Below are 26,125 nucleotides of genomic sequence, written 5' to 3'. Positions count from 1 at the left end.
AATAATCAATAACATTCACCATGACGAGGAGATCTTCCTGACCTCTGGGTTACATTCATATGTGTTTAACAGTGAGCATGAGTCACTTCCTGCTTCCATCAAACGCTGGACTGACACTATTGTCAACGGGGGGCCGTCTCTGCTTGTGGCCTGGTCTTTTCTCATATTATCTGCCCCCCCCCTCCCCCCTTACGTCACACGGTGTGTCTGTCTCTGGACGTGGGGGTGTCTCTGTCTCCCTCGGGTGCTCAGGGGTGGTACTCAGTGGGGCGCCATCGTCCCCCAGTGGAACTTAGCGCATCTTGTAGTCGTGGGATATGGCCGCTTCACACATCTGCCCCTTGAAGTCCAGCTCCAAGGTGAAGTCCAAGTCGCGCTGCAGGTCGAAGAGAGGGAGAAAAGAAAGATGTCCGTCGGCTTTGAAAGGTTGTTTCTATTAGTATCAACAGTCACTGTCATTCAACACATGTTTCATCTTTTTTTTCCTGCTTATTTGTTTTTCAATTTTATTTTATTTATTCATAAATAAACTGAAGAGAAAGCTTCACAACTGAGCTACTGATTCATATTGCATGCAAGAAACACAGTTCATATTTAAATATTTAAATGGATTAGGCTACGTTCCATATTCACAACCAGCGTTTATCTTCTTGGTACTCAATCATCAAGAAGTTGATAATCAGTGTGACAGTCAAAGACCATGTCCTCATCTTTCTGATAAGAACGTTTTGCCAATAAAGGTTTAAACTTTAGCAGCACAGCAGAAATGTCATCCTCTTGTCAGTGATGCTGCAGACTTAAAAAAGAAAAAAAGTCTCCCCAGTTATCCATCTTCAATGGTCAGACAGCGGGGATGAGTAAGCACATACGTGAAAACCATATATATATATATATATATGGTTAATTGAAGGTTATTATATATGTATATATATATATTTATATATATATATTTATACATATGTATATATATATATATTTATATATATATATATATGTATATATATTTATATATATATATATATATGTATATATAAATATATATATGAACAAGCGACTCAGATGTTCCATTTTGACCTGCAGCAGAAGGTGGTGTTAAGTAACCACGGGCTGTTTGTGTGAGAAAACAGGAGGAAGAGAACCCCGGCGGGGGAGGAGAGGACACGGACGAGGTCAACAACATCATGTGTTGTTGTTTGTCTGCAGTGCCGCTGCCTGCTTGACTGCAATCCAACACTGAGGAGTAAACAATCTGTTGTGTGGCCAGGAATGAGTTATCTCTTAGAGAGAATATAGGGAATAAAGGGAAGAGCTCAAATGATCCTGAGAAACACTTTTCATGTTATATTTGAGTTATTTGTTCTCTCACATTCTATATTTTCTTATTCATACATACACACGATGAATCACTTGAAGGCAGTTATTATTACCATTGGTGTTATGACTCCACATCCCACGCAGGAGGAACATCAGACTGAACAGTACTCACAGTGTTCTTCTCATTGGGCTTCATGTCGATGCTGCCGACGATCTCCTCCCCTCTCCGCACCGTCAGGTAGTCCTCCAGGTAAAACACCGTCTGCTTCCAGTGGGTGTATTGAGCATCTGGTGCTGGGAAACACACACACACACACACACACACACACACACACACACACACACACACACACACACACACACACACACACACACACACACACACACACACACACCACACACCACACAACACACACATACACACACACATATTTATTCTTACAAAATGGTACGACAGTCTAATAATGCAACCTATATAAATGATTTATAAGTTGTAACTAATGAGGTTAGTCATGGTTTATAAATAATGTATTCAAGCTTTATAGATCATTCATAAGCTTTTTATTAAAGTTACCATGTCTTTTGATAACACAAGAGGAGCGTACATATATATATATATATATATATATATATATATATATATATATATATATAGAGAGAGAGAGAGAGAGAGAGAGAGAGAGAGAGAACAAAAGTGGTCCAAGGATAGACCCATGATGCACACCATACTTGATAAGCGAAAAAGATGACATGAAGTTGTTGATGGAGACACAACACTTAGCAGCCTAATAGAGTATCAGTGTCAAGTCAAACGTGTTTAGATTTTCTATCCGAAATATATAAATAGAAAGTAAAACATGAAAATAGGAATATAGATAATTGGGATGTAAACAAAGCACGTAGGAATGATTCGAGATAATTGTAAAATAAAACAAGCAATTGGGAAACGGGGCGGAGGCTTATAGACCGGAAATAACCACTGGGCGGACTTAATGGGGTGATGAACAAACGCCGCGAGAAAATAGTAGAGTACGCAGCGGACGATCTGCGGAACTAGAACGGGGCATCTACAAGTCCGGAGAGGCAGCCGGTAAGGGAGGCAAACTCTGAACGCTGACGGACTGTTATTGACTTTCACTTTCACTGCTAGTGCGGGAGCGTCAGCGACGTCATGGGGCTCCGTGACGCGCTCACGTGTGCAGGGGGGAATTGTTTGTGGACAAATGTCGTTGGGGTTAAAGGATTGAGTTTGTCTAAGGTTGATTGTCTGGTGTCTTGTTATATTGTTTACGATTTATATATTAGTGGAAGCACAGCTGGGGATCTGTAGGTGGTGTGCTCATGCAGAATGCACGGGTGCAAATGGAAAAGACTACAAGAGTGCTTTTTGCTGGCATATTTGAAATGTGGGTTTTTCTGTTTTCTCTGTAAAGGTTTTTCACCTCTTTCGTTGCCATATGGAGCGAACGGAAATGACTGCAATGGCTTAACTCCAAAATAAAAGGAGAAAGAAAAAAGGAAAAAGTTGTTGTCATTTTGAGTGAAACCCAGTTTAAATCCGGGTAGATGAACCAATCCCCATCAAGTGGGGAAGTGCGCTAGGTTGGAGCCGTAACTCGACAATCAGATACAGCAAAGGGACAACACACTGGTGATCAGATACAAACATGTCTATGATTCCGATAGACTGAAGACGAGGTCTAGAGTGTGGTGGACGCTGAGGCCTCACAGTTTCTATCGACATGTTTTTTTTCTCTCCCTGTACTCCGGTTTCTTCCCACGAACATGACTAATAGTAAACATGTTCAATTTCATTTTTGATGTCTGAGAATCTTCTTGAATTAGGGTTACGAAGAAGACGATGTTGATTAGCTGACCTCGACACAGGAGGAATCCAGACAAGCCTCCCTTCAGATATTTTTTTTTACTGAATAATGTGTATTGAAAAAAAAGGTTTTAAAGAAAATGGATCAAATCTATTGCACGATATATGCAAGATCAGATAAACATTTGTAAGTGTTTTCGTAAAATGTCATTTTTTATGAAAATATCTCCCCCGAGAGGAGGACCAGCATGTATGAACGTGACCTTTTTTTTCTTCTTTTTATGATTTTGACAAAAAATTATTGATTATATATAAAAAATATATAATAAATGTTATTATTTTAGATAGTATTGGGCGCCCATTATGTTATTTTCGCAATATTTAAAAAAGACTGCTTTGAAAAGTTGTTTCTATTAGGATCAACGGCCACTGTCATTCAACAGATCTTTAATCATTTATTCCTATTTATTTGTTTTTCTATTTATTTTATTTATTCATAAATAAGCTGAAGAGGAAGTTTCACAACTGAGCTACTCCGCGGTGGTTTGTGGTCCTGCTGAACTTTACTGTTATACTAAGAGGTGTTTCTGATATGTATTAATATTGCATGCAAGAAACACAGTTAATATTTAAATATTTAAACGGATGAGGCTTCATTCCATATTCACAACCAGTATTTATCTTCTTGGTACTCAATCATCAAGAAGGATGATAATCAGATAGTCAAAGACCATGTCCTCATCTTTCTGATAAGAAAGTTTTACCAACAACGAATTTAACTTTAGCAGCACAGCAGAAATGTTATCCTCTTGTCAGTGATGCTGCAGACTTAAAAAAAGAAAAAGCCTCTCCAGTTATCCATCTTCAGCCCCACCAAGGATCTCATGTCAACGCCAGTCTACACGGGGCAGAAGGCAGAGAGACTCCATGCATGGGTTGTCAGTCAACAGAGCTCCAGGAATACTTTAAACTACCTGCCCTGAATGCCAGGATGAGAATAAATACAAACCACACAGAGGAAGACAGCAGGGGCATTGAACCCAGTCTGTGTCCTTCTATCTGGGAAGTAATGGAGCAAAAAGAGCGAGTAGTAGATCCACTTGAGTTCAAGACCAAGAGTGGAAGTAGAAGGTGGGAAATGCATGACTGCATTCTTGACCTTCAGCTCGAGTCAATCTTCTTCTTTCATCCCTTTGTATCTATTGTGCCACCTTATGTGCACTCATCTATATATGTGTATGTGTGTGTGTGTGTGTGTGTGCGTGTCTGGAAACAGACAGGTTCAATCTGACACCCCAGTTCCCAAATAAGTGTGAGCGCCCGTCGGTGCCCTGGCCATCACCGATTGCTTGACAGAGACTCAAAAGTTCAGCAGACTTTTAAATTGAATTTCTTTCCAGCTTGGTGGCGTCGCCTCTAAAGACGAGCTCTCTCTCTGAGTCCATAGATGAAAGGCTAACCAATCACCATGGCCGCTGCACAGGCCGGGCCCTCGTTCTTTCCTTGGGGCAGACTTCAATAAAGACACTGACAAGCTGCGTTTCTTATTCTAATGCGGAGCAATATTTGACCCCCGCTTGCCTTTTCCTCCAAAGTTGAGAGCCTGTGTGTGTCTGATGTGACGGGCGTATGGGGAATCAATTGCACATTTGGCTCTCTGTGTGTAAGTTTACATCTGTATTTAAAAAATGTGGCAGACCATGAGCCCTCAGGTCAGACGCTGATGGACATAAACTTACAGAAAAGCAAGAGGGGAAGTGGGCATGGCAGAGAAAGCTTAGGTTAACTCATTGTATGTGAATATAGTTGTTTATGGAAAAGATGCACGCTTCTGATGTTGCATTCATTTGATAAATAAAAGCTATTTTGTTCAAACCAACCTTTACATTGATACATTCCGCTTCACGTATCATTTCAATGTAGCTACACTACTTACCACGACCACTAGAGGTCAGTCACACACAGACTGCTCACTCCAGCCCAGCACTGTTTGGATCATGTCAGCCTGAACTGCTCTAATGTGAAGTGACACCGAGACATGATCAGATACCTTCAACGTCTCCACACAGACCACACAGAGCGGTTTACTCCTCTTTCACTTGATACTGAGGGTCTCGTGAACCAGTCCAACTGATGGTCTGATTGCATGCTCCTGGAGTTTCCACTTCCACGTTCAATGTTTGCTTGTTGAGGTTTGTAGTGAAATTCGGAAAGTCAAGTAATACCCGCCCTTATTCTTGTATTTGTGCTGCCCTGCTGTCGTGTATGAAGCGCTTCCACCAGCACAACAATACCCCACAATTCATCAGCAACATGTCAGACATCTCGTTGGCCATTTGCAAGTGAACTTGGCAATGATAAGTGAGGTATCTATGGTGCTGTCAGAATAGAGAGATACTGAACTTGAGGGCTGGTAATGAAAAATATATACACGCTTTAAAAGTCACACACACAGATATCCCCGTATGTAAAGTAATAGACAGTGTGTGGCATTGTACCGGTGGAGAAGCCAGTCTTCTTGTGGCACTTGGTGAACTCGATGTTGAAGTAGGTGACCAGTGCATGGACGTAGTCGTTCCTCTGGATCTGCAGGCAGAACGCTGAGGTAAACGTGAGGTCCTCGGTCTTCACTGTGTAGATGTCCACCTCCTGCGGGAGTAAAGAGATGGACTCAAATATCTGGAGCTCATAAACACATATGACACCATAGGCCATCGGTCACGTGAAACTCTCCCGATGCACAGTGTTCTCTTTTTAAAGGACATTTTGGGAAGTGCAGTAGCCTATGCATACAGTATATTTGTCAGCGAGCCCAGAGTTAGTTGAGAGGATGCCGCTCTAATGCCTGCCTGTTAAATATGAAGCTAATGATAGCAGCTGCTTAGCTTAGCACAGAATCTGAGAATGGAGAGACGACTAGCTAGCTTAAAAACTGCACAACAACTGTTTTGGATGAGACAACCTAGATTTCACTTTTTAATAATTATCATTCGCTGTGCTGGTAGATGGAGCCAAGCTGGTTGTTTACCTCTGTTTCCAGTTTTTGGACTAAACTCTGCTAACCTACTCCTAGACCTGTAGGTGCAGCCATGTTGGTGATATCACTTCTGTCATTCATCTCTGGCTAAAGAGTGAACAGGTCCACGCATTATGTCCCAAAATGATAATCTCATAGTTTTGACTTCAACCAGCTCCTATTCCAAACCTCCAACGAGGGACACGGATAGGGGGACTGAGGTCGTCCGGGAACTCAGGCTCCAGGTGTTATTCATGCTTCGTACGAGCAACCCCAAAATCTGTAAATGTCCCCTGATTCCAGTGAATTTAACAGGGTATCAGATAACCCATCGTCCCACTGGTTCGGAGAAGAACATGTTGTTCCAGATCCTGGCGTCCTGTCGGGTGAACGGCACAGTGCCAACATATCATGGAGCTTAAAAAACACTGAGAAACAGAGGGGAGTGCGGCACACCTGAAAACACACATCACCCAGCAGGGTGACATGAGTTGTGATAAGCGCGTTTCATCTATTCCATCGGCTACATTACGCATTCACTGCTAGCTTTAGTGCCAGATGCCACATTTACTGTTGAGGAACGCGCCTTATGTTTGCTGGCAATATTAATGTCAGATTCCCCCTGCTGTCTTTCAAAATAATCATTCCCATTAACAGCGTTAGCAGATATTTACTCTGGTCATGCAGCAAAAACTTCTCAAAGTCACATTTCGAAGTTTCAGACTGTAATATAACAAATAAACTATCTTTACAACTTTGTAATTAGGCTACTCTGACGGCTAAATAAAAGATGAAAGAACCAGGCTGTTATTTCTGCAGGATAATACGTGGTTATGATCCTCAGTGAGTGTTCCTACCAGGGTTTAATAACATGTGGTCCTATGTGTGCTACTCCTTAGCTGTACAACTTTAATGAGGTCAGTCAGTAATCCATTTGAAGACAATAGAGCTTGACAGCAGGGTATTATTTTGGTACGGCTTCTATTTTTTTTTCTTCTATTTTTTTCTTTTTCAAGATCCCAAGACAAACATCATTCCCATCAGCATCATGGAGACTTTTATTAAACTCTCGTGACTGATCCCTTGCTGTAATTGTGTCATATCTCGCTGCATTACACATGAAAGACAAATGGGTGCTTGACAATCAGCGACACTGAAGTCAAGGTGTGATCACGCCGCAGTTTTCACTGAGACAGAGGTGAGACAGGGCAAAGCTGTCCAATCAATACCGGCGATAAGAAGGTCAATACGACACTTAGAAGGAGCAGAAGCTCCTATTGACATGCACGGACCGTATCAGTGTAGTCCACGCAGTGAAGGCCAGACAGGGCACCGGCCACACATCAAGGTTAGACTCAAACCAGTCACAGCCAGCCATACAGTGTGTTTACCAATACACTGCAACTAATGATGTATTAATATAGTAGAATATAACCACTCTTTATTACTTTTATGGTCCCCTTGTTCACCTCTGGTACAGTTCCTTCAGTTGACGGCCTGCAATGGGAACGGGTGGTAACGCCGTGTTGTACTGTGCTCGGTAATAATCATGTAGAGGTCCATTTAGACACCATTATTGGGCTTTTTATACGAAATAATTTGTAGATGGAGTTTGCCCTGTTGTCATGGTAATCATGTTTGGATTATCATTTTTATCTGAGCACTGTGAGGACTTTGATGTACATGTTAGCTCAGAAATGGGGGGGATGTGACTGAAATCTCCAGGAAAGCTATTAAATGGACCGTGTAGTTTTCTCAATGCGCTTTGAAGCCACTGAAGACAAAAGTTTTACACAAAGTTCAGTGGAGGCTGATGGTGATGTCATTTGCTTTGCAGGTGTTTAGACATAATCCAAATTATTGAACACATCAAGAGAGGCTGCGAGATGAAATATTAAAGGATCAATAAAGTTGTTAAAATATTCATCCTGAGGGGAAAATGAACGTGTGCACAACAATTAAAGGCAATCAATCAGGATTCATCTTCTGGGCACCAGGAATATCTGTCCCCAATTACACCTCAATCCATCCTATCGATATTTCAGTCTGGACTAAAGTGGTGAACTGAGAGATCGAACAAATAACTGACATTATATGCACAAATCTCAAATCGGTGTGATGAATCCATTCTCGGCCATTCGCTGACATTGGACCCACCTTGATGAGGCAGGCGTTTGTCACCACCTGTTTGCGGTCCACCACGTCCACCAGGGGCTCCATGATGGCCACGTTACGGACACAGGTCATGTCAAAGCCATACACGTTCTCCCACCCTGGTGAACACACAGCAGGGTTGAGTTACTTTGACCGCATGTCAAGTCTAAGCATCTCCTTTGTAAAAATGAAAACAGATGAAACTAGAATGGGCACTCGGTAGAGCGCATACCTTCGCATATCACAAGATTGGGCATTGAATTATGAACATTTTGGCATTAGTTGCATGCCAATTGGACAAAAATGTATCGTGCTATGGTAAAAAAATAGATGTTGACCTTTCCATGACCTTGACCTTTGACCCGATTGATCCCCAAATCTAATCAAATGGCCCCCGGATAATAACCAATCATCCCACCAAATTTCATGCGATTCAAGAAGATTTTGACCTGTTCATGACCTTTGACCTTGAACTTTGACCCGATCGATCCCAAAATCTCATCAACTGGTCCCCGGATAATAACCAATCATCCCACCAAATTTCATGCGATTCGGTTCAATACTTTTTGAGTTTTGCGAATAACACGCATACAAATAAATAAATAAATACACGGCGATCAAAACATAACCTTCCGCATTTTCAATGCGAAGGTAACAAAGTTGTCTTCTTTTTCAAGTTTTGGTTCAGTTTATTTTGTTTTCTATGGCGGGAAGAGCCACAGAAGCTGCAAACAGTTGGGCTGCAGATGTAGAGCCTCCCAGGAAAATCTGATACACCCCCACCCCCAAAGTTAGACCCCCATTATCGTTCTGATTTGTCAACTTGAGCCTTGCCTTCTCGTGAACGCAGCCCCCACTCATGCCTTGAATATTCCCGCGGCTTCAGCTAAATTATCCCATACATTATGCATTAAGCTCCTTAAGATAGTGTGTGAGCAAACATCTCTATGATGACCCAAAAGGAGGGAACTGCTTTAAAGCACTGGGAAGCTGGTGATAATGAACAGGTCACACCCCTCCAGGGACATTGTTATGTGCTCTATTTGAATGTATTGCCGCCCACCTAACTAAAGCAGTGCTCAGCCCAGAGTACCATTCATGCCCTGAGAATATTGCAGTGCTGCTCCAGGCCACTCCTCACTTGGCCGGTAGACAAAAGGTTGTTGGTTCACATGCACTCAGTCAGTACTCAGTCTATGAGTTGAACATAAAATACAGAATAATAGCATCGAGGCATCATTGGAGAGCTTTGCACAGCAGCGAGCCAATGTGATATGAGGTTCACGGTGTGGGTTTTCATCATTTCCCAGATGCATGTGGGAGTGTGAGTACGAGGCCGATTGGCTATTGTTCTGTTTGCATGCCTGTTGTCATCTGGGTGGTGCACAATGACTCCAGCAGAGAGAAAAAAAAACTTCGCCCACAGTCCTCCTGGCATGTTGAGAGTGGGATCATACAGAGATGGAGAGACTTGTTGATTTTTATAACATTAGTTATCACACCCAGTGTTACGCCGGAGAGAAAGTTCAAATTCATTTGCAGAGCTGGAAAGGTTGCGTGAGTGCAATGCAGAGGTGTGGACGGTGTTCTGCACTTTGAACACAAAGACCCCCCCCCCAGAGGACGAGTGTGTGTCGGTCCACAGTCCATGTACACACACAGCCCCCCCCCCCCCCCCCCGTACACACACTCTTCCACACTGAACTCACAGTGTATTTTGAAGTCTTTGTACTGCCTGTCCTCGATGGCCACCACGTACAGAGAGGCACGGTCGGGAAACATGAATCCACCGGGTTTCTGTTTGATAAATGAGGCAAAGAAATAACTCTGAAATTAATCCTGGACACATTATAAAAGGTCGGCATTACAGCGTCGGTGACATTTAAACCCTCAGCAATGTTTAGATGTTATTGTTCCCTCTGGTGCGCTGCCTGTAATAGCTGTTTATGACGTATGAGACGATAACCGATTACTTTCCAATCACGGAAGATAATAAAGAATATCAGTGGTTTATTCAACATTCTTGCAAACGTTATATATTTCTTATTAATATAAGTCATCCCTATGCTTGCTTCTCTTCTTTCTGTTCATGCAAAAGTGATCATTGCATTATTATTAAGTGTATTATGTTAAAGGAGCTGAATATGAGATGCATTTCTATTGACTCATTGTGACGAGATGACTTGTGTCTACTTGCTGTTCTCCTTTAATTATTGGATAATTATGTGTTTTATGATGGAGGGTTGCAAGTACTTCAAGCCTGGTAGCTACTGATTTAATACTGACAGCTGTACATGTAATTCTGAGTGTTATTAGAGTATCAATTCATTTTCTTAAACAATACATGTCAGCCTTCATCTCTAGATATACTGCACTCTCGTCATATAACACCAGGATGATTCCAGTATTTGCTAATTCCATCATTATGACTTATTTAATGGTCGTTGCAGAGATGGCTCATTTTGTCCCTGTGATATTTGTTACTGGTGTTAATGCACGGTGAACGCACACATCACGTCTACACATCAACACACACTCCACACGTCATACCAGCCACTTGTCCCTGGCAAAGATGACGGTGTTGAGCATGGACTCATAGAAGAGGCAGTAGCCCATCCACTCCGATATGATGATGTCAACCTTGTCAACAGGAAGCTCCACCTCCTCCACCTTGCCCTTGAGGATGGTGATCACTGCAACACATCACGCATCGTTGAGGTCAGAATGAATTCTCGTACGAAAAAAAGTGTCTACCACGAAAGTGTAGGAGTGCTAATGCCTATAGAAGTGTATAAAAGAAAATATGAGACATGTCAAAAGCAGATTTAAGTCTCAAGTCGTGCATTGCATATACAATATGTGATGATATTGCATCACTGCGTGAAATAAATAAACTGGCGTGTGAGACAGAAATAAACCGAGATAGAGTGGATAGCCTCGTAGAGATTAGCCGACTTCAGCATTTCTGGTTATGCTTTGCCAATAAGCTATTAAAGAGTCTCCCTGGTGATACAGTGTCTGTCAGTCACATGCCAACCCTGTTACTTCCAGCGTGGAACTCGGTGAACGTTAAGCCTCCTTTCGATGACTTGTGCTCACTTGATATTCATCGGCTTATAGACACAACATTGGCTGACAGGTTGGTTGATGCATCATTTGGTAGATGCACAGTCAGCGTTGGAGTCTTTCCGTTTTTCTTTTTCTCTCTCCGGAAGTTTCGGAGGTGTTATGAATTAAACACACGCTTTGAAGTCCCATAAGTTGTCAGCATGTTTTGTGCAAATGAATTTAAATGAGCTGGCCCAGCGCCGAATGAAATGATGAACACCAAATATTCTTCTTCTCATCCTCGTGTCTCTCACCGCTGTCGAGGTGGTTGGACTTGATGATCCTCTCGGAGTACTCCGATATGCTGGAACATTCAATCTGGCAGGGAGAAAAATATAGAACAACAATAATGAAATGTCTGTAGATAGATGAAGGTGATGCTTTGGGAAGAATATCTTGAATGGAATGTCTACACGTATAGCTATACGTCCTCAGTTTGCCTATAATTCACATTTTACAAGATTTTAAACGTCAGCTTTACTGATGTGGACTCAATCGGCGTACACCAGGCTCAGTTTGACATCCCATCACTTCTATTGCACTGCTCTACATTGTTTGAATCCTCAAGTTCATCCAGATGTTTTATTACATTCGACATGTGTAATGGCTCCCTGTGGTTGTAACAGTTAGTCACGAATGACCACCGGTGGGACAAGTAATCCGATTCTTCACTGAAGTAAACGTACCACTACAGCGATGTCAATGAATAGTCCATAACAGGTAAAGGTCGTGCATGAGGAGCCCCGCATGAACACACAGCCGTGTTAGTAGTACAGTGTACGGGTGTAAAGTGGACTTCCGTCCAGTGGTTTACGAGTCCAGTCCCGTTCATAGGGTCACAAGATAAAGCCGGTGGTCATAAGATGATGAATGGGAGAGGAAAGAAGAGGGAAAAAACGTTCTGCTTTACAAACAATTTTTATCAGAATTTTGAGGGGGGGCGAAATAATGGATTTGGGTCGTGAAAGCATTAATGTTGGAAACCACTTTTAACAGTGTGGGAAAGATAGGACAGGATGCTATTTTCTTTCTTCCTCCTGATCACTGGCTGTTTGTTCATCTGGCTGCTCCTCCCATGCAGGGAGACATCCCGGTGAACTCCCGTTCCCGGTGTTATTTGCAGTAAAGTATATATTATTGATGCATTGCTCCTGGCGTGAACGCCTGTCCACCGTGCGTTACCCTCTGGGGTAGCAAGCAGGGTCATCTTTGTTTCTTTGTTTAGTGTCTCTGTGCTGGCGGCCTCCATCGGGGGCCTGAAGACGACACCGCCTTGGAAACTGCTTCTCTGACAGTTTTAAAGAGAAGAGGGGGGGGGGGGGTATACAATAGCTAACAAGCTTAGAGTTGGTGAAGGCCTGTCGAGTTCAATAACAAGAAGAAGCTTATTTTTCTTTATTATTATAATATTATTTACTAGGACTCTCAGTATTTCTATGACAGTGAGCCTGACAGCACAAGGTAGCTCACAGGGGAGGGATTATCATCTGGCGCTGTGCACTGAGGTTCATTCGGCCTCGCAAAACGGGGCCAGGGGACAAGATGGAATTGTGGAAGACAAAGAAATAAGATGGGATAGGATTTGCAAAGTAAACCAGCCCCTGAAACGCTGCCAGGGCGTCTTATATTCAGTAATTAGGGGAAAGATTAGTCACTACTCAGCTGCAACCAGCTCTGTAGCTCCAGTGAGACCTTTACCGTCTAGTTTTATTAGTCATTTCACATTTTAATTTCTTTTAAATGAACCTCTACCCAGCTGCCTTTCTGGTTCCATCACTCTTCTTCTGAAACACATCTCTCTTAGTATGTTATACTTCCTCGGCTCCTTGCTTGACATATCTTGTACTCCCTCTGCCCATCAATGCAGGACTCATGGCTGATTCATTGAGGTGCCAGCTATAGCAGAGTAATAACATAATAAAGCCTCCTTCATTCATCAGAATGAGCCCGGGACGGAGCGGCTCTATGGAATGAGAACATAATTCAAGAGGAGGCGTTTGTCAATACCGATCTCTTCCAGCATCGGGGAGTCTGAGAGGATGGATCTACACCTGAGTGTGTGTGCTCTTTCACACCTGAGTGTGTGAGCTCATTCCCACCTGAGTGTGTGTGCTCTTTCCCACCTGAGTGTGTGTGCTCTTTCCCACCTGAGTGTCTGACTCGGTTGGTCAGAGGTGTGTGAACTTGTTCATGCTGTAGGAGATCCATCTGTTCCTAATCAAGCGGGGGGCTCCTGAATGAACTCGTGGTGCTGTGAATCGTAATAACCACGCTGGGACTTTAGTGCAGAGAGCTGAACTCTAGACTCTCATGAAGAATTAGGTCTTTTGTTTCAGAGGCAGGACAAAAGGTTAGACAGTAGAGCCACACATCACAGATGGGCCAATTAGGAGATATCCTATCGGCTATTTTTTTTTCTTTTTGCAGTGTAACGCATCATACTGAAATACAACTCTGGCTTCTGCTTTCTAGCTGAGGTCTTCAGTTCACGCAGAGGGTGCAGGAACTGGACGTTAGAACAGCCTCCCTGAATCCGCCTTATGAATGTTGCAGACGGCCGTTAGCCACGCGTCCATCAACGTTGCGCTTCAGTGGGAGGGCCGAGGCCTCGAGGAGTGTAGAAGGTCGACTCCGCCTCACGTCTCACAAGTGTGAGGAAGAGTCGCTGCAGAGCTGCCACTCGTCCTCCTCTCTGCAGACGCAGAGCACAGCTGCTCCCATCACGAGTCATCAGCGAGCCACACTTGTTATTTCTTTAGCTTTATAAGAATTTCCAGCCGTCTCAAGCTTTTGTTATTGTACATTCTACAATATTAACATGAATATCCTTTTATATACTGAACTTATCAACGAGATGACATTAGATAATGTTATGGTTTATCAAATCTAGCATATTTCTAAGAACAGTATGTTTAGTGGAACGTAGATAAAGTCTGGTGGAAATGTCATATCTTATGCTTATTTATAAACCAGTGTCTCATTTGTATACTGTGTAAACTATATGAAACTGGCTCTATCTTAATATATCCCTTTTTTATCAAGGTGATATCATTTCATCAATCTGCATTTAAATCTTCTTTTATCTTCTAGCTTTTAACCGCCATGCAGGGAGCAGTCGTCTGAACGACTAGACTCTCACTGGTGCACGAGATGCAACATTTATTGAATCTGAGTCTGGATCAGATTCCGTCCTGAGCTCCGCCTGCACATATCAAACCACCTGAAAGCCCTTGTCCTTCAGAGAGGGCGCGCTGGGTGTTTGAACCCTGATATATGTGCTAGTATTAGTATACTGGTTTACATCGGCCCTCTGGGATGTCATGCTGGGCAGGTTGCAATCTGCACATGTGAGTTGGTGGATGGAAGTTCCCGCCGATAGTTTCATATGAGGGGTTGTTGAGAGCTGGAATGATTCCAGTGTATGGACCGACCCCACTACGTACACTATTTACTTCTTGGTGTTCACTTCACATCCCACGTACTGCTCTCCTGCCGCTAACCGTTCCTTTATTGCTACTACAAGGTCTGTGATTTTACATCTTGCCAGAAAAAGGCCATTATGAGATATTTACTGTCATGTTATCAGGGATAAAAATAATCAATTTAAAAGGAACTTCTGTTCAGTGTGAGCTCATTGTTTCACGATTATATTACTATTATTATACGACTGATAGGTATAACAATTCAGCAGAGTCTTTCATACGTACTTTGTGGAGCCGGAATAGACAGTATTACGTTTCTTTTTTTTGTAACGAGGTCCATATGACAGAGTGAAGTCATCGTTGGCCGAGAGCCCGGTCCTTCCGCCTATCGAGCCCGTCTTTCACGTGGAGCTTTATGAGCTTTAGGTGCGATAAAAGGTATCGGGCGTTGGCGCAGAACTCGTACTCCCAACTAAACCCCCGGAACATTGGCCCGATTATTGTTGATAAAGCCTTTTCCAGATGGGCGAGTGTGTGGCAAAGCATGACGTGAACGTTAAAAAATATAAAGAGAGGGATGGAGGAACTGAGCGAGACCGCAGAAGAGAGAAGGGAAACACACATATGGGATGCGAGGCAAAGACCAACACATAATGTCAACCAGTAGCTGGAACCCCGGTTCCATGTGGTCATCCCAAAGGGGGGGGGGGGGGGTATCTGGCATGTATTGTATTCTCAGACATGCTCTGACGACCAATTGGTTCCGCCATGGGACAAAATGACAGAATGAGCCCTTAAAGCTCAACCTGCCCGAGAGGACGAAGACTTTTATCACCTTCCTGTCAGACAAGATATTCCTGGAAAGATTAAAGGGGCGCCAGACGTTAAAAAAAAGACTGTGAACACGTATGCACAGAGGGCCAGTCGGCTACGCGCTGATCGGACCCTGATGGTTCAGCGTGAAGGGACACGCGTCTTACCCCGTACACGTGCTTGGCTCCCGCGTTGGCCGCGAACATGGACAGGATGCCCGTCCCGCTGCCCACATCCAGCACCACTTTGTCCTTGAAGACGTGCTTGTTGTGGTACATGGCATTCCTGTAGGTGAGCGTCCTCACTTCATCTTTCAGCATCTCCTGGTTTAGCATATGACAGAGGATTTGAAGATGGAAGATGGCGACACAGATTTTGTTGGATTGAAAAACGGCGGCCGGACAAGGAGGTCTGGATGTGCTGAGATATCTGCAGCCGAGTGGTAATAAATAACACACAAGAGCTCACAATAACACACACGGCCTTTACGTAATCTCACTCAGCCACTGGGCTCTATATTCAAATCTTGCCTTTAAATAATCTCCAATGAGCCTCCGGGTCTTCCTGTCTGCATGTCGTACCGAGTGCATGCACGTGTGAAGAATATTCACAAAATGACAAGAAGAATACACCTGAAACTGAAATATTCATCTTATAAATCACACTTTTTGGGTGGGAAGTTGGTCCCTCCGCATTCAATGCAGCTCAACCAATGAAACATTACATTTTTGAAATGATATAAAACATAAAGAAAGAGAGATTTTCTTGAAAATAACGGCTGAAGTAGATCTCGAAGCACAGTATTACAGATCCTTAAACATCCGCCATGAAGTCCAGACTGTGAGCTAAGCTGGAGTTGAGGCAGAGTTCTCCCAGACACGCTGGAGATCTCATGTCCTTTGATGGGATTGGCCGACTGTGACCTCGGCCGCAGCTCTAAGCGTCCATGACATAACGCATTTGGTTGTTATACGTTATTGGGGTCGTCCGGAGCAGGAAGAGGCCGAGAGTCTCAGAGGTTTGTTTTTTTATGTCACACGTGATCATCAATAAAGATTCCTTCGCAACACACAATAGAGTCTGGAACTGATATGGTCTGAGAAGAGAAGAAGAACAATAGAAGTTCATGATTTCTGCCACTGACGCTGGGACACGCGTGTGTGGATGAAACAGCAACTCATTGACTTTCTGTGCTCCATAATGCTACTTTGGGGTTTTGAGTGAGTCGTTGTGAAGAGTTTATTTTGCCTGACGTGTCAAACCAAATGAATAATGGAGGCTTTGGCCGAAATGTGAAAACGATTTTAAAAAGCTTCTTTAACGGAAATATAAATAATGCATTATAGTCATACACTGTATATGAATAAAACACATTATGTGTATGTTTATTGTGCATTATAAACATGGGCTTTACAAATGAAAAGAAATGTCAGGAAGTAAACGGCAACTGGATTATCATACTTGACCCTATAATTCACGACTTCTTTTATTTAAAAGTACTAACATTTGTAATTCAATTTAAAAAAATGTTGTTGAAATGAATACTGAGCTGGGATCACCATTATCTGATGGAGAATGTGAGGTTAAAAGAAAGATGCATATTACACAGGGTCCAGTATTAAGTGCAATGCAACAGGGAGAGCCTCAGCTTGTCCTCGTGTCTCAGATGAAAATACAAACAGGAATTTGCAAACTATCTTTTTTGGTTCCAGACACTATTTGGTCAAACAGTCATCATGCATGTCTCACATCTGCCTAAATATTGCTAAGAAAATCAGACCCAGGAAAAAGAAAACAGAGGGAAAAAACCACCATACCTCATGTTTACCAAAGTGGGCATAAGAGTCAAAGTAGTAGTCCTGTGACGTCATGTCCTCTGGGCTCAGCAGCTTGGGCATCTTGCCCCGCCCGGGACAGCTGCGGAGGCCGGCGGCAAGAGGCGTGTGCGGCGGCAGAGCGGACCGCGAGGCGTGCTGGACGGAAGGCACCGGCTTGGGCATCGAGGTGGGCTGTGCCGACCGGGACTGAATGATGCGGATTGGCCGTGGCTGCGGCTGCGGTGGCTAGAACGACAGTGATAAAGAGAAATTAAATAAAATATTATTTAATTAAGGTTAAGATTAAATTAAATACATATTTATATATATATATAAATGAATATTTAATTTAATCTTAATCCTATTTTATTATATATATTTTATATATAGATTTATATATATATTATAAAATAAGATTAAAATGAAATCCTCGATAAAGACACATTATGGAGGATGAGGACTGTGAGGCGTTTTGTTATTCAAATCACATTCAGAGTATCAAAAAACCCAACATGGATGCAACGCTGGGCTTGTCTCGTCATCCATTCCCCTTCATAATTTCATCCGCTCTCATCCAGCTCAGCTCCACTCGCAGGCTGCTGCTGCTGTGTGACGCCGTGTGGTGGTTTCAAAGAGCGCTCTGATTACTGACATGGAGTCAGCCTGTCTGTCAGCAGCCGGCAGAGATGGCAAGAAAGCTCTGCTCTGCACAGACGGTACATCCCATAATGCCCTGATTATCACCTCGAAGGCCAGCTGGGAGCCATGGGGTGTGAATGTGTCTTGGTTTGCGAGTGAGACTGAGACATGGAGGAAGAAACCGACTCCCAGGGTCTCAGTTGTGAGCCGGGAAGCCGTTCTGGTGTCTGTACTCATTCCAACTTTCAGCCTTCTAAAAATAAATGAGAAATATTTGGCAAGGTGGCTGAAAATAGGATGATAGTTATGCTCAGTGTATTTTACTCATAATCTTGGATGAGAAGTAAATGAAATAAGACAACATTGAGAGGGTTGTGTTTCAGGAGAGCTAATGGAACACTACAGATGTTTTTCTTCTTCGTTTTAGATATTTTGATGTTGGTCATGTATCCTTGCTGTCACATAACAGTGGTAAAAAAAAGATGTTAACCTTTTCATGACCTTGACCTTGACCTTTGACCCGATCGATCACAAAATAAAATGGTCCCCGGATAATAACCAATCATCCCACCAAATTTCATGCGATTCGGTTTAATACTTTTTGAGTTATGCGAGTAACACACATACAAATAAATAAATAAATACACGCCGATCAAAACATAACCTTCCGCATTTTCAATGTGAAGGTAATAAGGTAGATAACCTTATTAATAGAAGAAGTAATACTGGTGATTTATAGCGACAGCGCTGCATGGAACATAGATCTAGTGAACTTAGAGTATAATACGTCAGTATGTTGTTTGAGAGAATCAATCATCCCTTATCTTGGATCTATATCTATATCTACCCTCTAAGATGGCCATCATATTTATCTGTGTCCTCTCTCTTCCTGCTGCGCCTCAAGGCCACCGACTGGGCCTTAAACCGACATATCAGGTGCTAACCATGCTGGCTTCGTGGCGGTAATGTCTCAGTCCGACACTTTGCTCCAGACTAAATATCTCCAGCATTATTGTGATGGATAGTTGTGACATTTTGTTCAGGCAGTCAGGATCCACAGGTACCAGTGAGAGGGAGATCCTCTGACTGCACCAGAGGTGACCTGAAGGTCATCACCAAACGGCTCCAGATGGACGTGTGACTATAACACCATCAGCATGTTGGCATTGTCATTGCGTTAGCGTGCTACTATTAGCACGTTGCCGATTCATGGAGCTGCTGGCTGGAGACTCTCATGTGAATGACATCCTGTGTGTCTCACAGTTAGCCTTCTGCTACTACACATGTCCAATGATCGTGTCCTTGCTCCACCATGTGCACACATGACTAACTGAATCAGTTATCGAATCAACAATGTGTTGCATGGGAATGCTAAACCTCTCCAGAATGAGCATGAATAGCATTTGTTTAAGTCATAATCATTTGAGTGATGCCTTCTTTTAATGGATTTTAAGATGATTGGTAAAGATGACGTGAGTGATAAAGCGTCTGTATATAAACGCTGCCTTCTGACAAGAAATTCTGAGCAATGATATTTGAGCATTCAACCAACATACACTTGACGTAGCAGTAATGCATTAATCATAACCATCGTGGAGACACGTCAGTATCTCTGCTCGGTCGAGTGTTTGGTGGTTTGTCGTTTAGAAGATGGAACACATTGCGAGGGGCTAATTAAAAGGGAGCGACCAACTGTTGAACTTTTAATCCTTTAAGCCACAAGGTTGATCTCATAAGAGCACGTGAGGACGGCGCAGCGTATCAACTTACAGATATTATAACGCATCACCATGGAGACTTAATAACGGCCTCAAGAGGGCATTTGTGTATTCTGGATTGACAAATGGGTGTTTCCCTTTAGCAACTGAACTCAAGTCAAACCATAGGTTCAGTCATGATATGCACACACTCCTAAAGACTGCAGTCGAAATATTGGCATGTTCTTAAAAATAAATGACAACAGTGAAAGACAAAATGCAGGATTTGATGAAGAGCTGTCTCCAAGACGCCCCTCAGAGAGGGAATGATTACAAGCCAGCGCTACAGAAGTGATGATTAAGACTGTAGAACTCAATCAATCTAAAAGTTGCAGTAAAACAATCATCAAGGAAAAGATGAGAGCAGACATGGGGCTGCAGTTCGGTCAGAGGAGAGCGGCTGCATGTGTAACTGAGACACGTCCTTGCCTCTGACCCCCCAGACAGGTAAACACACGGGGTTGTATTCCAGTCTGTATCCTCGTCCACACATGGAGGTGAGCATTGTTATTTAAGAAGGACATTCAATTGGCACCTTCACTTGTTTGGCTGTTAAAGATGGCGCCTGTTTGTGAGCCCTGAAGTCAGTGATGACATTAGCGGCTGGATAAGAGGGCAAGGCTGTGTCGGAAAATTGATGTTTTAATGCATATCCGAAGAAAAGTACCAGATAGATGACTTCAAGGCGATAATGGCCTGAAGCAGGAGGAGCGTTTCACTGATATAACCGAAGGAAGTCGGTGTCAATGTCGGGAAAGGGAATCTGTTTGATCCTCTGCCATGACGGCACTCAGGTGCCTCTGAGTGCCTGCTGCCCTCGCACGTGAGCGCATTGACAAACTAGTAAGAGTTTAAGGGACGCCTCGCGCGTGAATAAACTTGCATTTTTAATGAATAATCCAAAAGCAACATGACGCCGTCTCCAACTTCACAGGAAGTTTATATCTTTTCAGCATGACCCACACTGCTCCCTCGGCTGTCACTGTGAACACAGATGTGCAGGGGCACCACTGCATTGGACTCATGTCACGTTGCTCTGAATTTAGAGCCCCCCCAAAAAAGCTAAATTCGATGAATTCTTAAATGAAACGTGAATGAATCACAGTGTGCTTTTGGGGAAATTAATGTAATTATATTGGGGCGGGGTGTGGGCTGTAAATGGTGGACTTAAACTATATCCTGCCTGCTGAGGATTCCCATTGAGTGCCGTGTGAGGAAGCCAATACACCTGCAAGTCCCAGGCAGCGTTCTCCTCTTCGTCTGGTCTGAGGCGCTGCAGCACCTCGGACAGCGCCGTCATTCTGTGAAGCAGCTGCGCGCTCTGCCTCATCAACCTCATCATCATCCTCACAGCATCTTCCCGATGTCATATATGTAGATGTATTCAGACGCTGTGTGGGGGGGAACGTGCATGTGGAGACAGCTCTAACGTCCTGCCTCTGTCATGTCTAGTACACATCAAAGTAAAATCACATTGCAGAACATAAATCGAGACCAGGAAAACGATGCATTGTTATTAAAAGAAATGTCCCAGGTGTACTGGATGAAACACCTGCTCTGCAGACAACCACTGTGTTATGTTAACCTCCTTGCAGAGATGGAGCCTGCATTGCATCACTCTGTCTGGGCGGAATCAGCTCTTTGCAACTTCGACTCTGCTGCAGGACTTTTTTTTCCATTCAGAAAAGCATAAGGTGTCTCTCTCACACTTACCTCAATGCTCTCAGACTCCGCCATTTTCCTCCTGAGGAACATGCAGCGGGACGAGTGCTTAATTCCCATGTGGAGCCAGAAAAGGAACGCGCGCACACTGGAGAGAAGAGCGCGAGAGAGCAGCGCGCGAGTTCTGTGTCGTTCAAGTCACACTTCTCATTCACACCCCAACAATGCAGTGCTCTTTGGAAACTCTACGACATGGGAGAAGACACTAAACTACACCAGGTCCCAAAAGCAACGCAGCTATCAAGTGTCGTGGATTCCATGGGGGAAAAGTTTGAGATCCACCGGTTTGCGTTCCTGGAGCGCATGAGAGGAAAAGGCAACATTTGGCATCAGAGATCAGACTGATACCGAAACAACAACACCAAAAAACCCACAACGTCCCGTGCCCGTGACCCAGCACGCACGAGTCTCAGGAGATTGCAGCAGAGTGTCGCGAACACCCGGGTTCAGTCGCAACTTGATTGATTCCTCTTCCGCGTTTCTAAAAATAGCGCCGCGTTCCGCGGCTGCCTTCGCGGAGAGCCTCTACGTGCACAGCAATCTGAAGACTCTTAAAAAACGTGCCCACTATGTTTCCCATGACCACATGCCATCAATAACGCCCCCGGTGCTCTTTATTGCGCACGGCGGCTCTCCGGGATGCAGCTGTTGGCATCTGCTCCGCTCTCCATCCCCGCAAAGTGCTGAACGCGGCGCTGCGGAGAAAGTTGGAGTTCAGTTGACTCCCTGTTGAAGAGCGAGGAGGACGCTCTGTACTCGGGTTACACACGCACGGACACACACACACACGTGCACACAGAGGAAGTGACCACTCCTGTCTCATTGGCTGGGGGGGGGGGGGGGAAGAGAGTGTCAGAGCTGGTTGCTCGTCTGTTATCTGTTGCTCTGTCCAGGGATGCAGCACAAACATCCCCAACACACACACACACACACACATTCACATGCATACATTGTCTTTAATGCTTTTGTTCTCTCCGCTGTTAAACATGCCTCTCTAATAAAACACAATTGCATTTTTACCAGGATGTTCTCTTGAGATATTTTATTAAAACACCCATGTTTCTGCCCACACTGCAGCGGGTCCCTAAATGGCTGCAGAAGTGCACTGCTCTCAGCGGCTTCTTAAGAGTAAACGTGAGCAGAGTGCATCTCGTCTCTGAATCCTTCTGCGTTGCACCAGTCTATTTTGAGCAGAGCAGAGGCCATCCCTCGCTGCCACCCACAACACTAACCACTGGTTACATTATTCATTGGAGAGGTAGAGGCAGACAGTGTCCTGGCACCCGGAGGAACCATGCAGCCCAGGTCCTATGACAGAACCATGACTGAATGTCATGGCGGTCCGTCTCTAGTTGGCATTTTAGGAACAGAGGGCGGACAGAGGACATGGCCGTTCTTAGAGCCACGCTAACAACACCTGACAAGCCCACAAAGCCAGGGTCATGCAAGAGCACGAGGATCAATATTTCACCACACGGACAATTGATCATGCAGTCAAGCGGATTACAGATAAGATGTTCTCTGTTCTCAGTCTGATTGCTCTGCTTATTATGTGTGATACATCATTTCTGATAGAGCAGCAGGCGTTCTCGCTTTAGGTCGTCGGTCCTCTTCTGAGAGGATCAGATGCGCTGAAAGCACATTAGCTGCCTATGTTTCCTCCCTCTGATGTGTGTTTTCTGGTCTTTTATCATCACACGGCTGAAAAATAACTAACGTTCTTTTTTCTGACCGCGGAGCGATGCTAAGAATGGTAATAGTCGGTCCAGAGTATCATTTCCTCCCCCTGTCTGATGCAGTGAGGGGATGTGTGTCAGACATGATCATTACTGCCTCTTTCATTGCAACATGAACTTTCTGAATTGCAGTTACACGCTTACCAACAACCCAGAAGCAGCAAATGGCTCCGCTGTCCAGTGAGAGCTACGGGAACAGCTGTCGGATGTCATTTAATTATGCACTCACAGCTTATTATTCAGCTCGGGCAGCTGAATAATAATAAACTGCAGTCTTGCATTTGCTGCTTCACTTATCTTTAGTGCAAATTTGGATAAATATTCAAACTCTCGCCCTATCTCCTGTGCCCTTGTTTACCCAGAGTGCACTGCGGGTTTGTCTTCAGCAGCCGAGTGAAGGACGAGTACTAACTCTCACATAGATGTGTCTTCAGTTCACAGAGAGAAAATATGACTTTTCATTTACGATTAATGATGGCGGTGATAAAACAAGCGTTCTATAAATGCTCCGATTCGATGAGTACAATGATGAGCACATCAATTACTAGCAAAAAAAAAGTAGCTTTTTGCAGGAGCTTTTTAAACACACAAATTACCGAGTGCTTTCCCAGGTCACACTGTTCTTCTGGCTTCGTGGACATGTCTATCTCTAGATTTCGATTAATAATGATAGGTCCCTTATCAAAGCTTGGAAGTAATTTCATAAACATATTGTCCCTTAATAATGCAATTAGAATGTGCCTTATTATCTCATTAAAAAGCTCAGGAACAGGTGCATAATAATAATGATAATAATATTAATAATAATATAAGGTCTTGTGTGCAACATAATGCTGCGTTAAGGTCATATCAGAGTTATTGACTTTACCAGTTTCCACTCCACATGGTGTTCATGTCAACGTCCAAATCATGAATAAGAAAGTCCCTAAAATTAAGCAAACAAGGACGCCTCACTCAACCCGTCATGGTATTGTCACCCAGCTGGACACAATGGGTTAATACGGGTCATCTTATTACTTCTCTATGATGAGTAAAATCCTGGTCGTCAAAGTAAAACCACTGCCTCTTTAAAGGTTTATTTTAAAGGATTTACTTGTTCCTGGAAATATGATTTAACAACCCAATTAGAGAATTTAAGAGATTAGAAACTTGTTTTATTGCTGCCAATGTCACACTGGAGTGTCCTGTACATCTATGTCATCATCTCAAGTGGCCAACCTTGAGACTCAGCTGAAGTAGTAACAGTAACACAGAAACATAGAATGCACTTTGTGTGAGTGGCGTGTGCAGGTGACTGACTGCTGCTCATCTTTCTTACAGTGTGTGTGTTTCTACGAGGCTGTCGCAGGAATCCCTCAGTAGTTGCATCGACTGGGTCTAAACATCTCCCCCTGCAGCGCGGCACAGCACTTCATTGCCCTTGAAGATATTTACAGTATATTTTCACCTTACCCGCCCCAAAAAGAGTTGCAGAAGTATTTCTCCGGAGAATATCCCTGTGTCATACAGACACACACGCTCTGTGGAAACAACCTCTCTGTATTTTTAAACATATTTCAGCTGCTTAGTCATAACATTATCATAGTGTATGGTAGGGCCTCATATGTCATCTAATCATGTTTGCCATCGCTTTGCTTTCATACAACCGTGTGCAGCTCATTCGGTTGCGTTCTCGGATTTAGATGCAAGTAGCTCCCACTGTACTTTCACCACACTACTGTATCATATCTGCCATTGGAAGGTATATAGTTTCCCACGTGAAGTTCTTAAATAGCCTTCAAATGCTTCAAGAAAAAGGTTTGACATTTTGGGAACTATGCTCATTCATTTTTTTCGTCCGGAGCTCGATGAGAAGATCGCCACCACTCTCACGTCCGTGTGGTAGATATGAAGTAACAGCTGAGAGACGCTTAGCTCAGCATAAATACTGGACACAGTTCGCCCGACTCTGCACAAACGTAACCAAATCTACCAGAGAATCAGAATAATTAAGACATTTTATATTAATATCATCACACACATGACAGTCTTGTCGCCAAGAAAACGTGCAGCACATAACCTCCACATTCTTTTTTTCAAATTCTGTTTTTGTACGGATCGAACTAAATTCAGGGATATGGCAGAAGGATAAAATTGCTAATCTGGTACCTTGTGGTGGTTTTGAGCAAAGACTCACACAGAGACACACTTACCATTCACACTGGGCTTCTCTGTATCAATCAGACCTCGGGCTGTGGGCTCCAGGTATCAGTGGCCTTCGTATGGTAAGTCTGGGGCCTCATTACTGCTACACATCTGGGCTGTTCTCCCACCTTGAGGTCCTATAGACTCTGTTGCTTTTAGCTTTCTTTCCTCAATTCATCATTACTTTCCTCACAATTTGCAAGAGCAGCCTCTCTCATTCCCCCTCGCCTCCCCTCACACACACCGATAAGACACATAGCAACAATAAACCTGATGGATTCCTCTGTGAATCGGCTTCCCTCTGAGGCCGGAGCAGCAATCGTCTGTTTGCTGTTGGCTTACGGCTGTGTTAGAACAATGAATACAACGAGCCTACAAGACACGAGACACTCTCACACACACGACAGTTTAATGCCGTTGTTGTTTAGTCGGCTGCGATGTTTGCCTCCTTTTTGTTCCTCGCTGATTAGACCTCAGTGCTGTGAAACGAGGCTGAGGATGTGGCCGTCGTTCAGGCTGACTGAGCGCGTGATGAGATGAGTGACAGATCAAAGGCCGACTGGGAACCCTCCCGAGCTCCTTCCGTCTGCCGTGGTTGAACGTCGCCTGATTGTGTGA

General features: G+C 43.7%; 1 protein-coding gene across 3 annotated transcripts; it reads right to left on the bottom strand.

Moving 5' to 3' along the window:
- Positions 1-235: 235 nt before the first annotated feature.
- LOC130195552 (protein arginine N-methyltransferase 8-B) lies at positions 236-21,647 on the bottom strand. Of its 3 annotated transcripts, XM_056417143.1 has the most exons (11): positions 21,575-21,647; positions 18,599-18,621; positions 17,470-17,715; positions 15,820-15,975; positions 11,672-11,735; positions 10,860-11,002; positions 10,019-10,106; positions 8,313-8,428; positions 5,638-5,788; positions 1,487-1,608; positions 236-376 (listed from the first exon to the last, which is right to left on the bottom strand). In XM_056417143.1, the coding sequence occupies exons 1-11, from the start codon at positions 21,645-21,647 to the stop codon at positions 293-295; spliced, it is 1,266 nt and encodes a 421-aa protein (XP_056273118.1). In that variant the 3' UTR covers positions 236-292. The 3 variants fall into 3 exon arrangements, with proteins under 3 accessions (XP_056273118.1, XP_056273119.1, XP_056273120.1); XM_056417144.1 differs by lacking the exon at positions 18,599-18,621 and having other exon boundaries at positions 21,579-21,647; XM_056417145.1 differs by lacking the exon at positions 18,599-18,621 and having other exon boundaries at positions 17,470-17,700; positions 21,579-21,647.
- Between the last annotated feature and the right edge of the window lie 4,478 nt (positions 21,648-26,125).

The sequence above is a fragment of the Pseudoliparis swirei genome, chromosome 6, assembly GCF_029220125.1.
Source record: "Pseudoliparis swirei isolate HS2019 ecotype Mariana Trench chromosome 6, NWPU_hadal_v1, whole genome shotgun sequence".
Classification (NCBI taxonomy): Eukaryota; Metazoa; Chordata; class Actinopteri; order Perciformes; family Liparidae; genus Pseudoliparis; species Pseudoliparis swirei.
The sequence above is the reverse complement of the archived record's forward strand: the minus strand, read 5'-3'. Positions and strand labels throughout refer to the sequence as shown.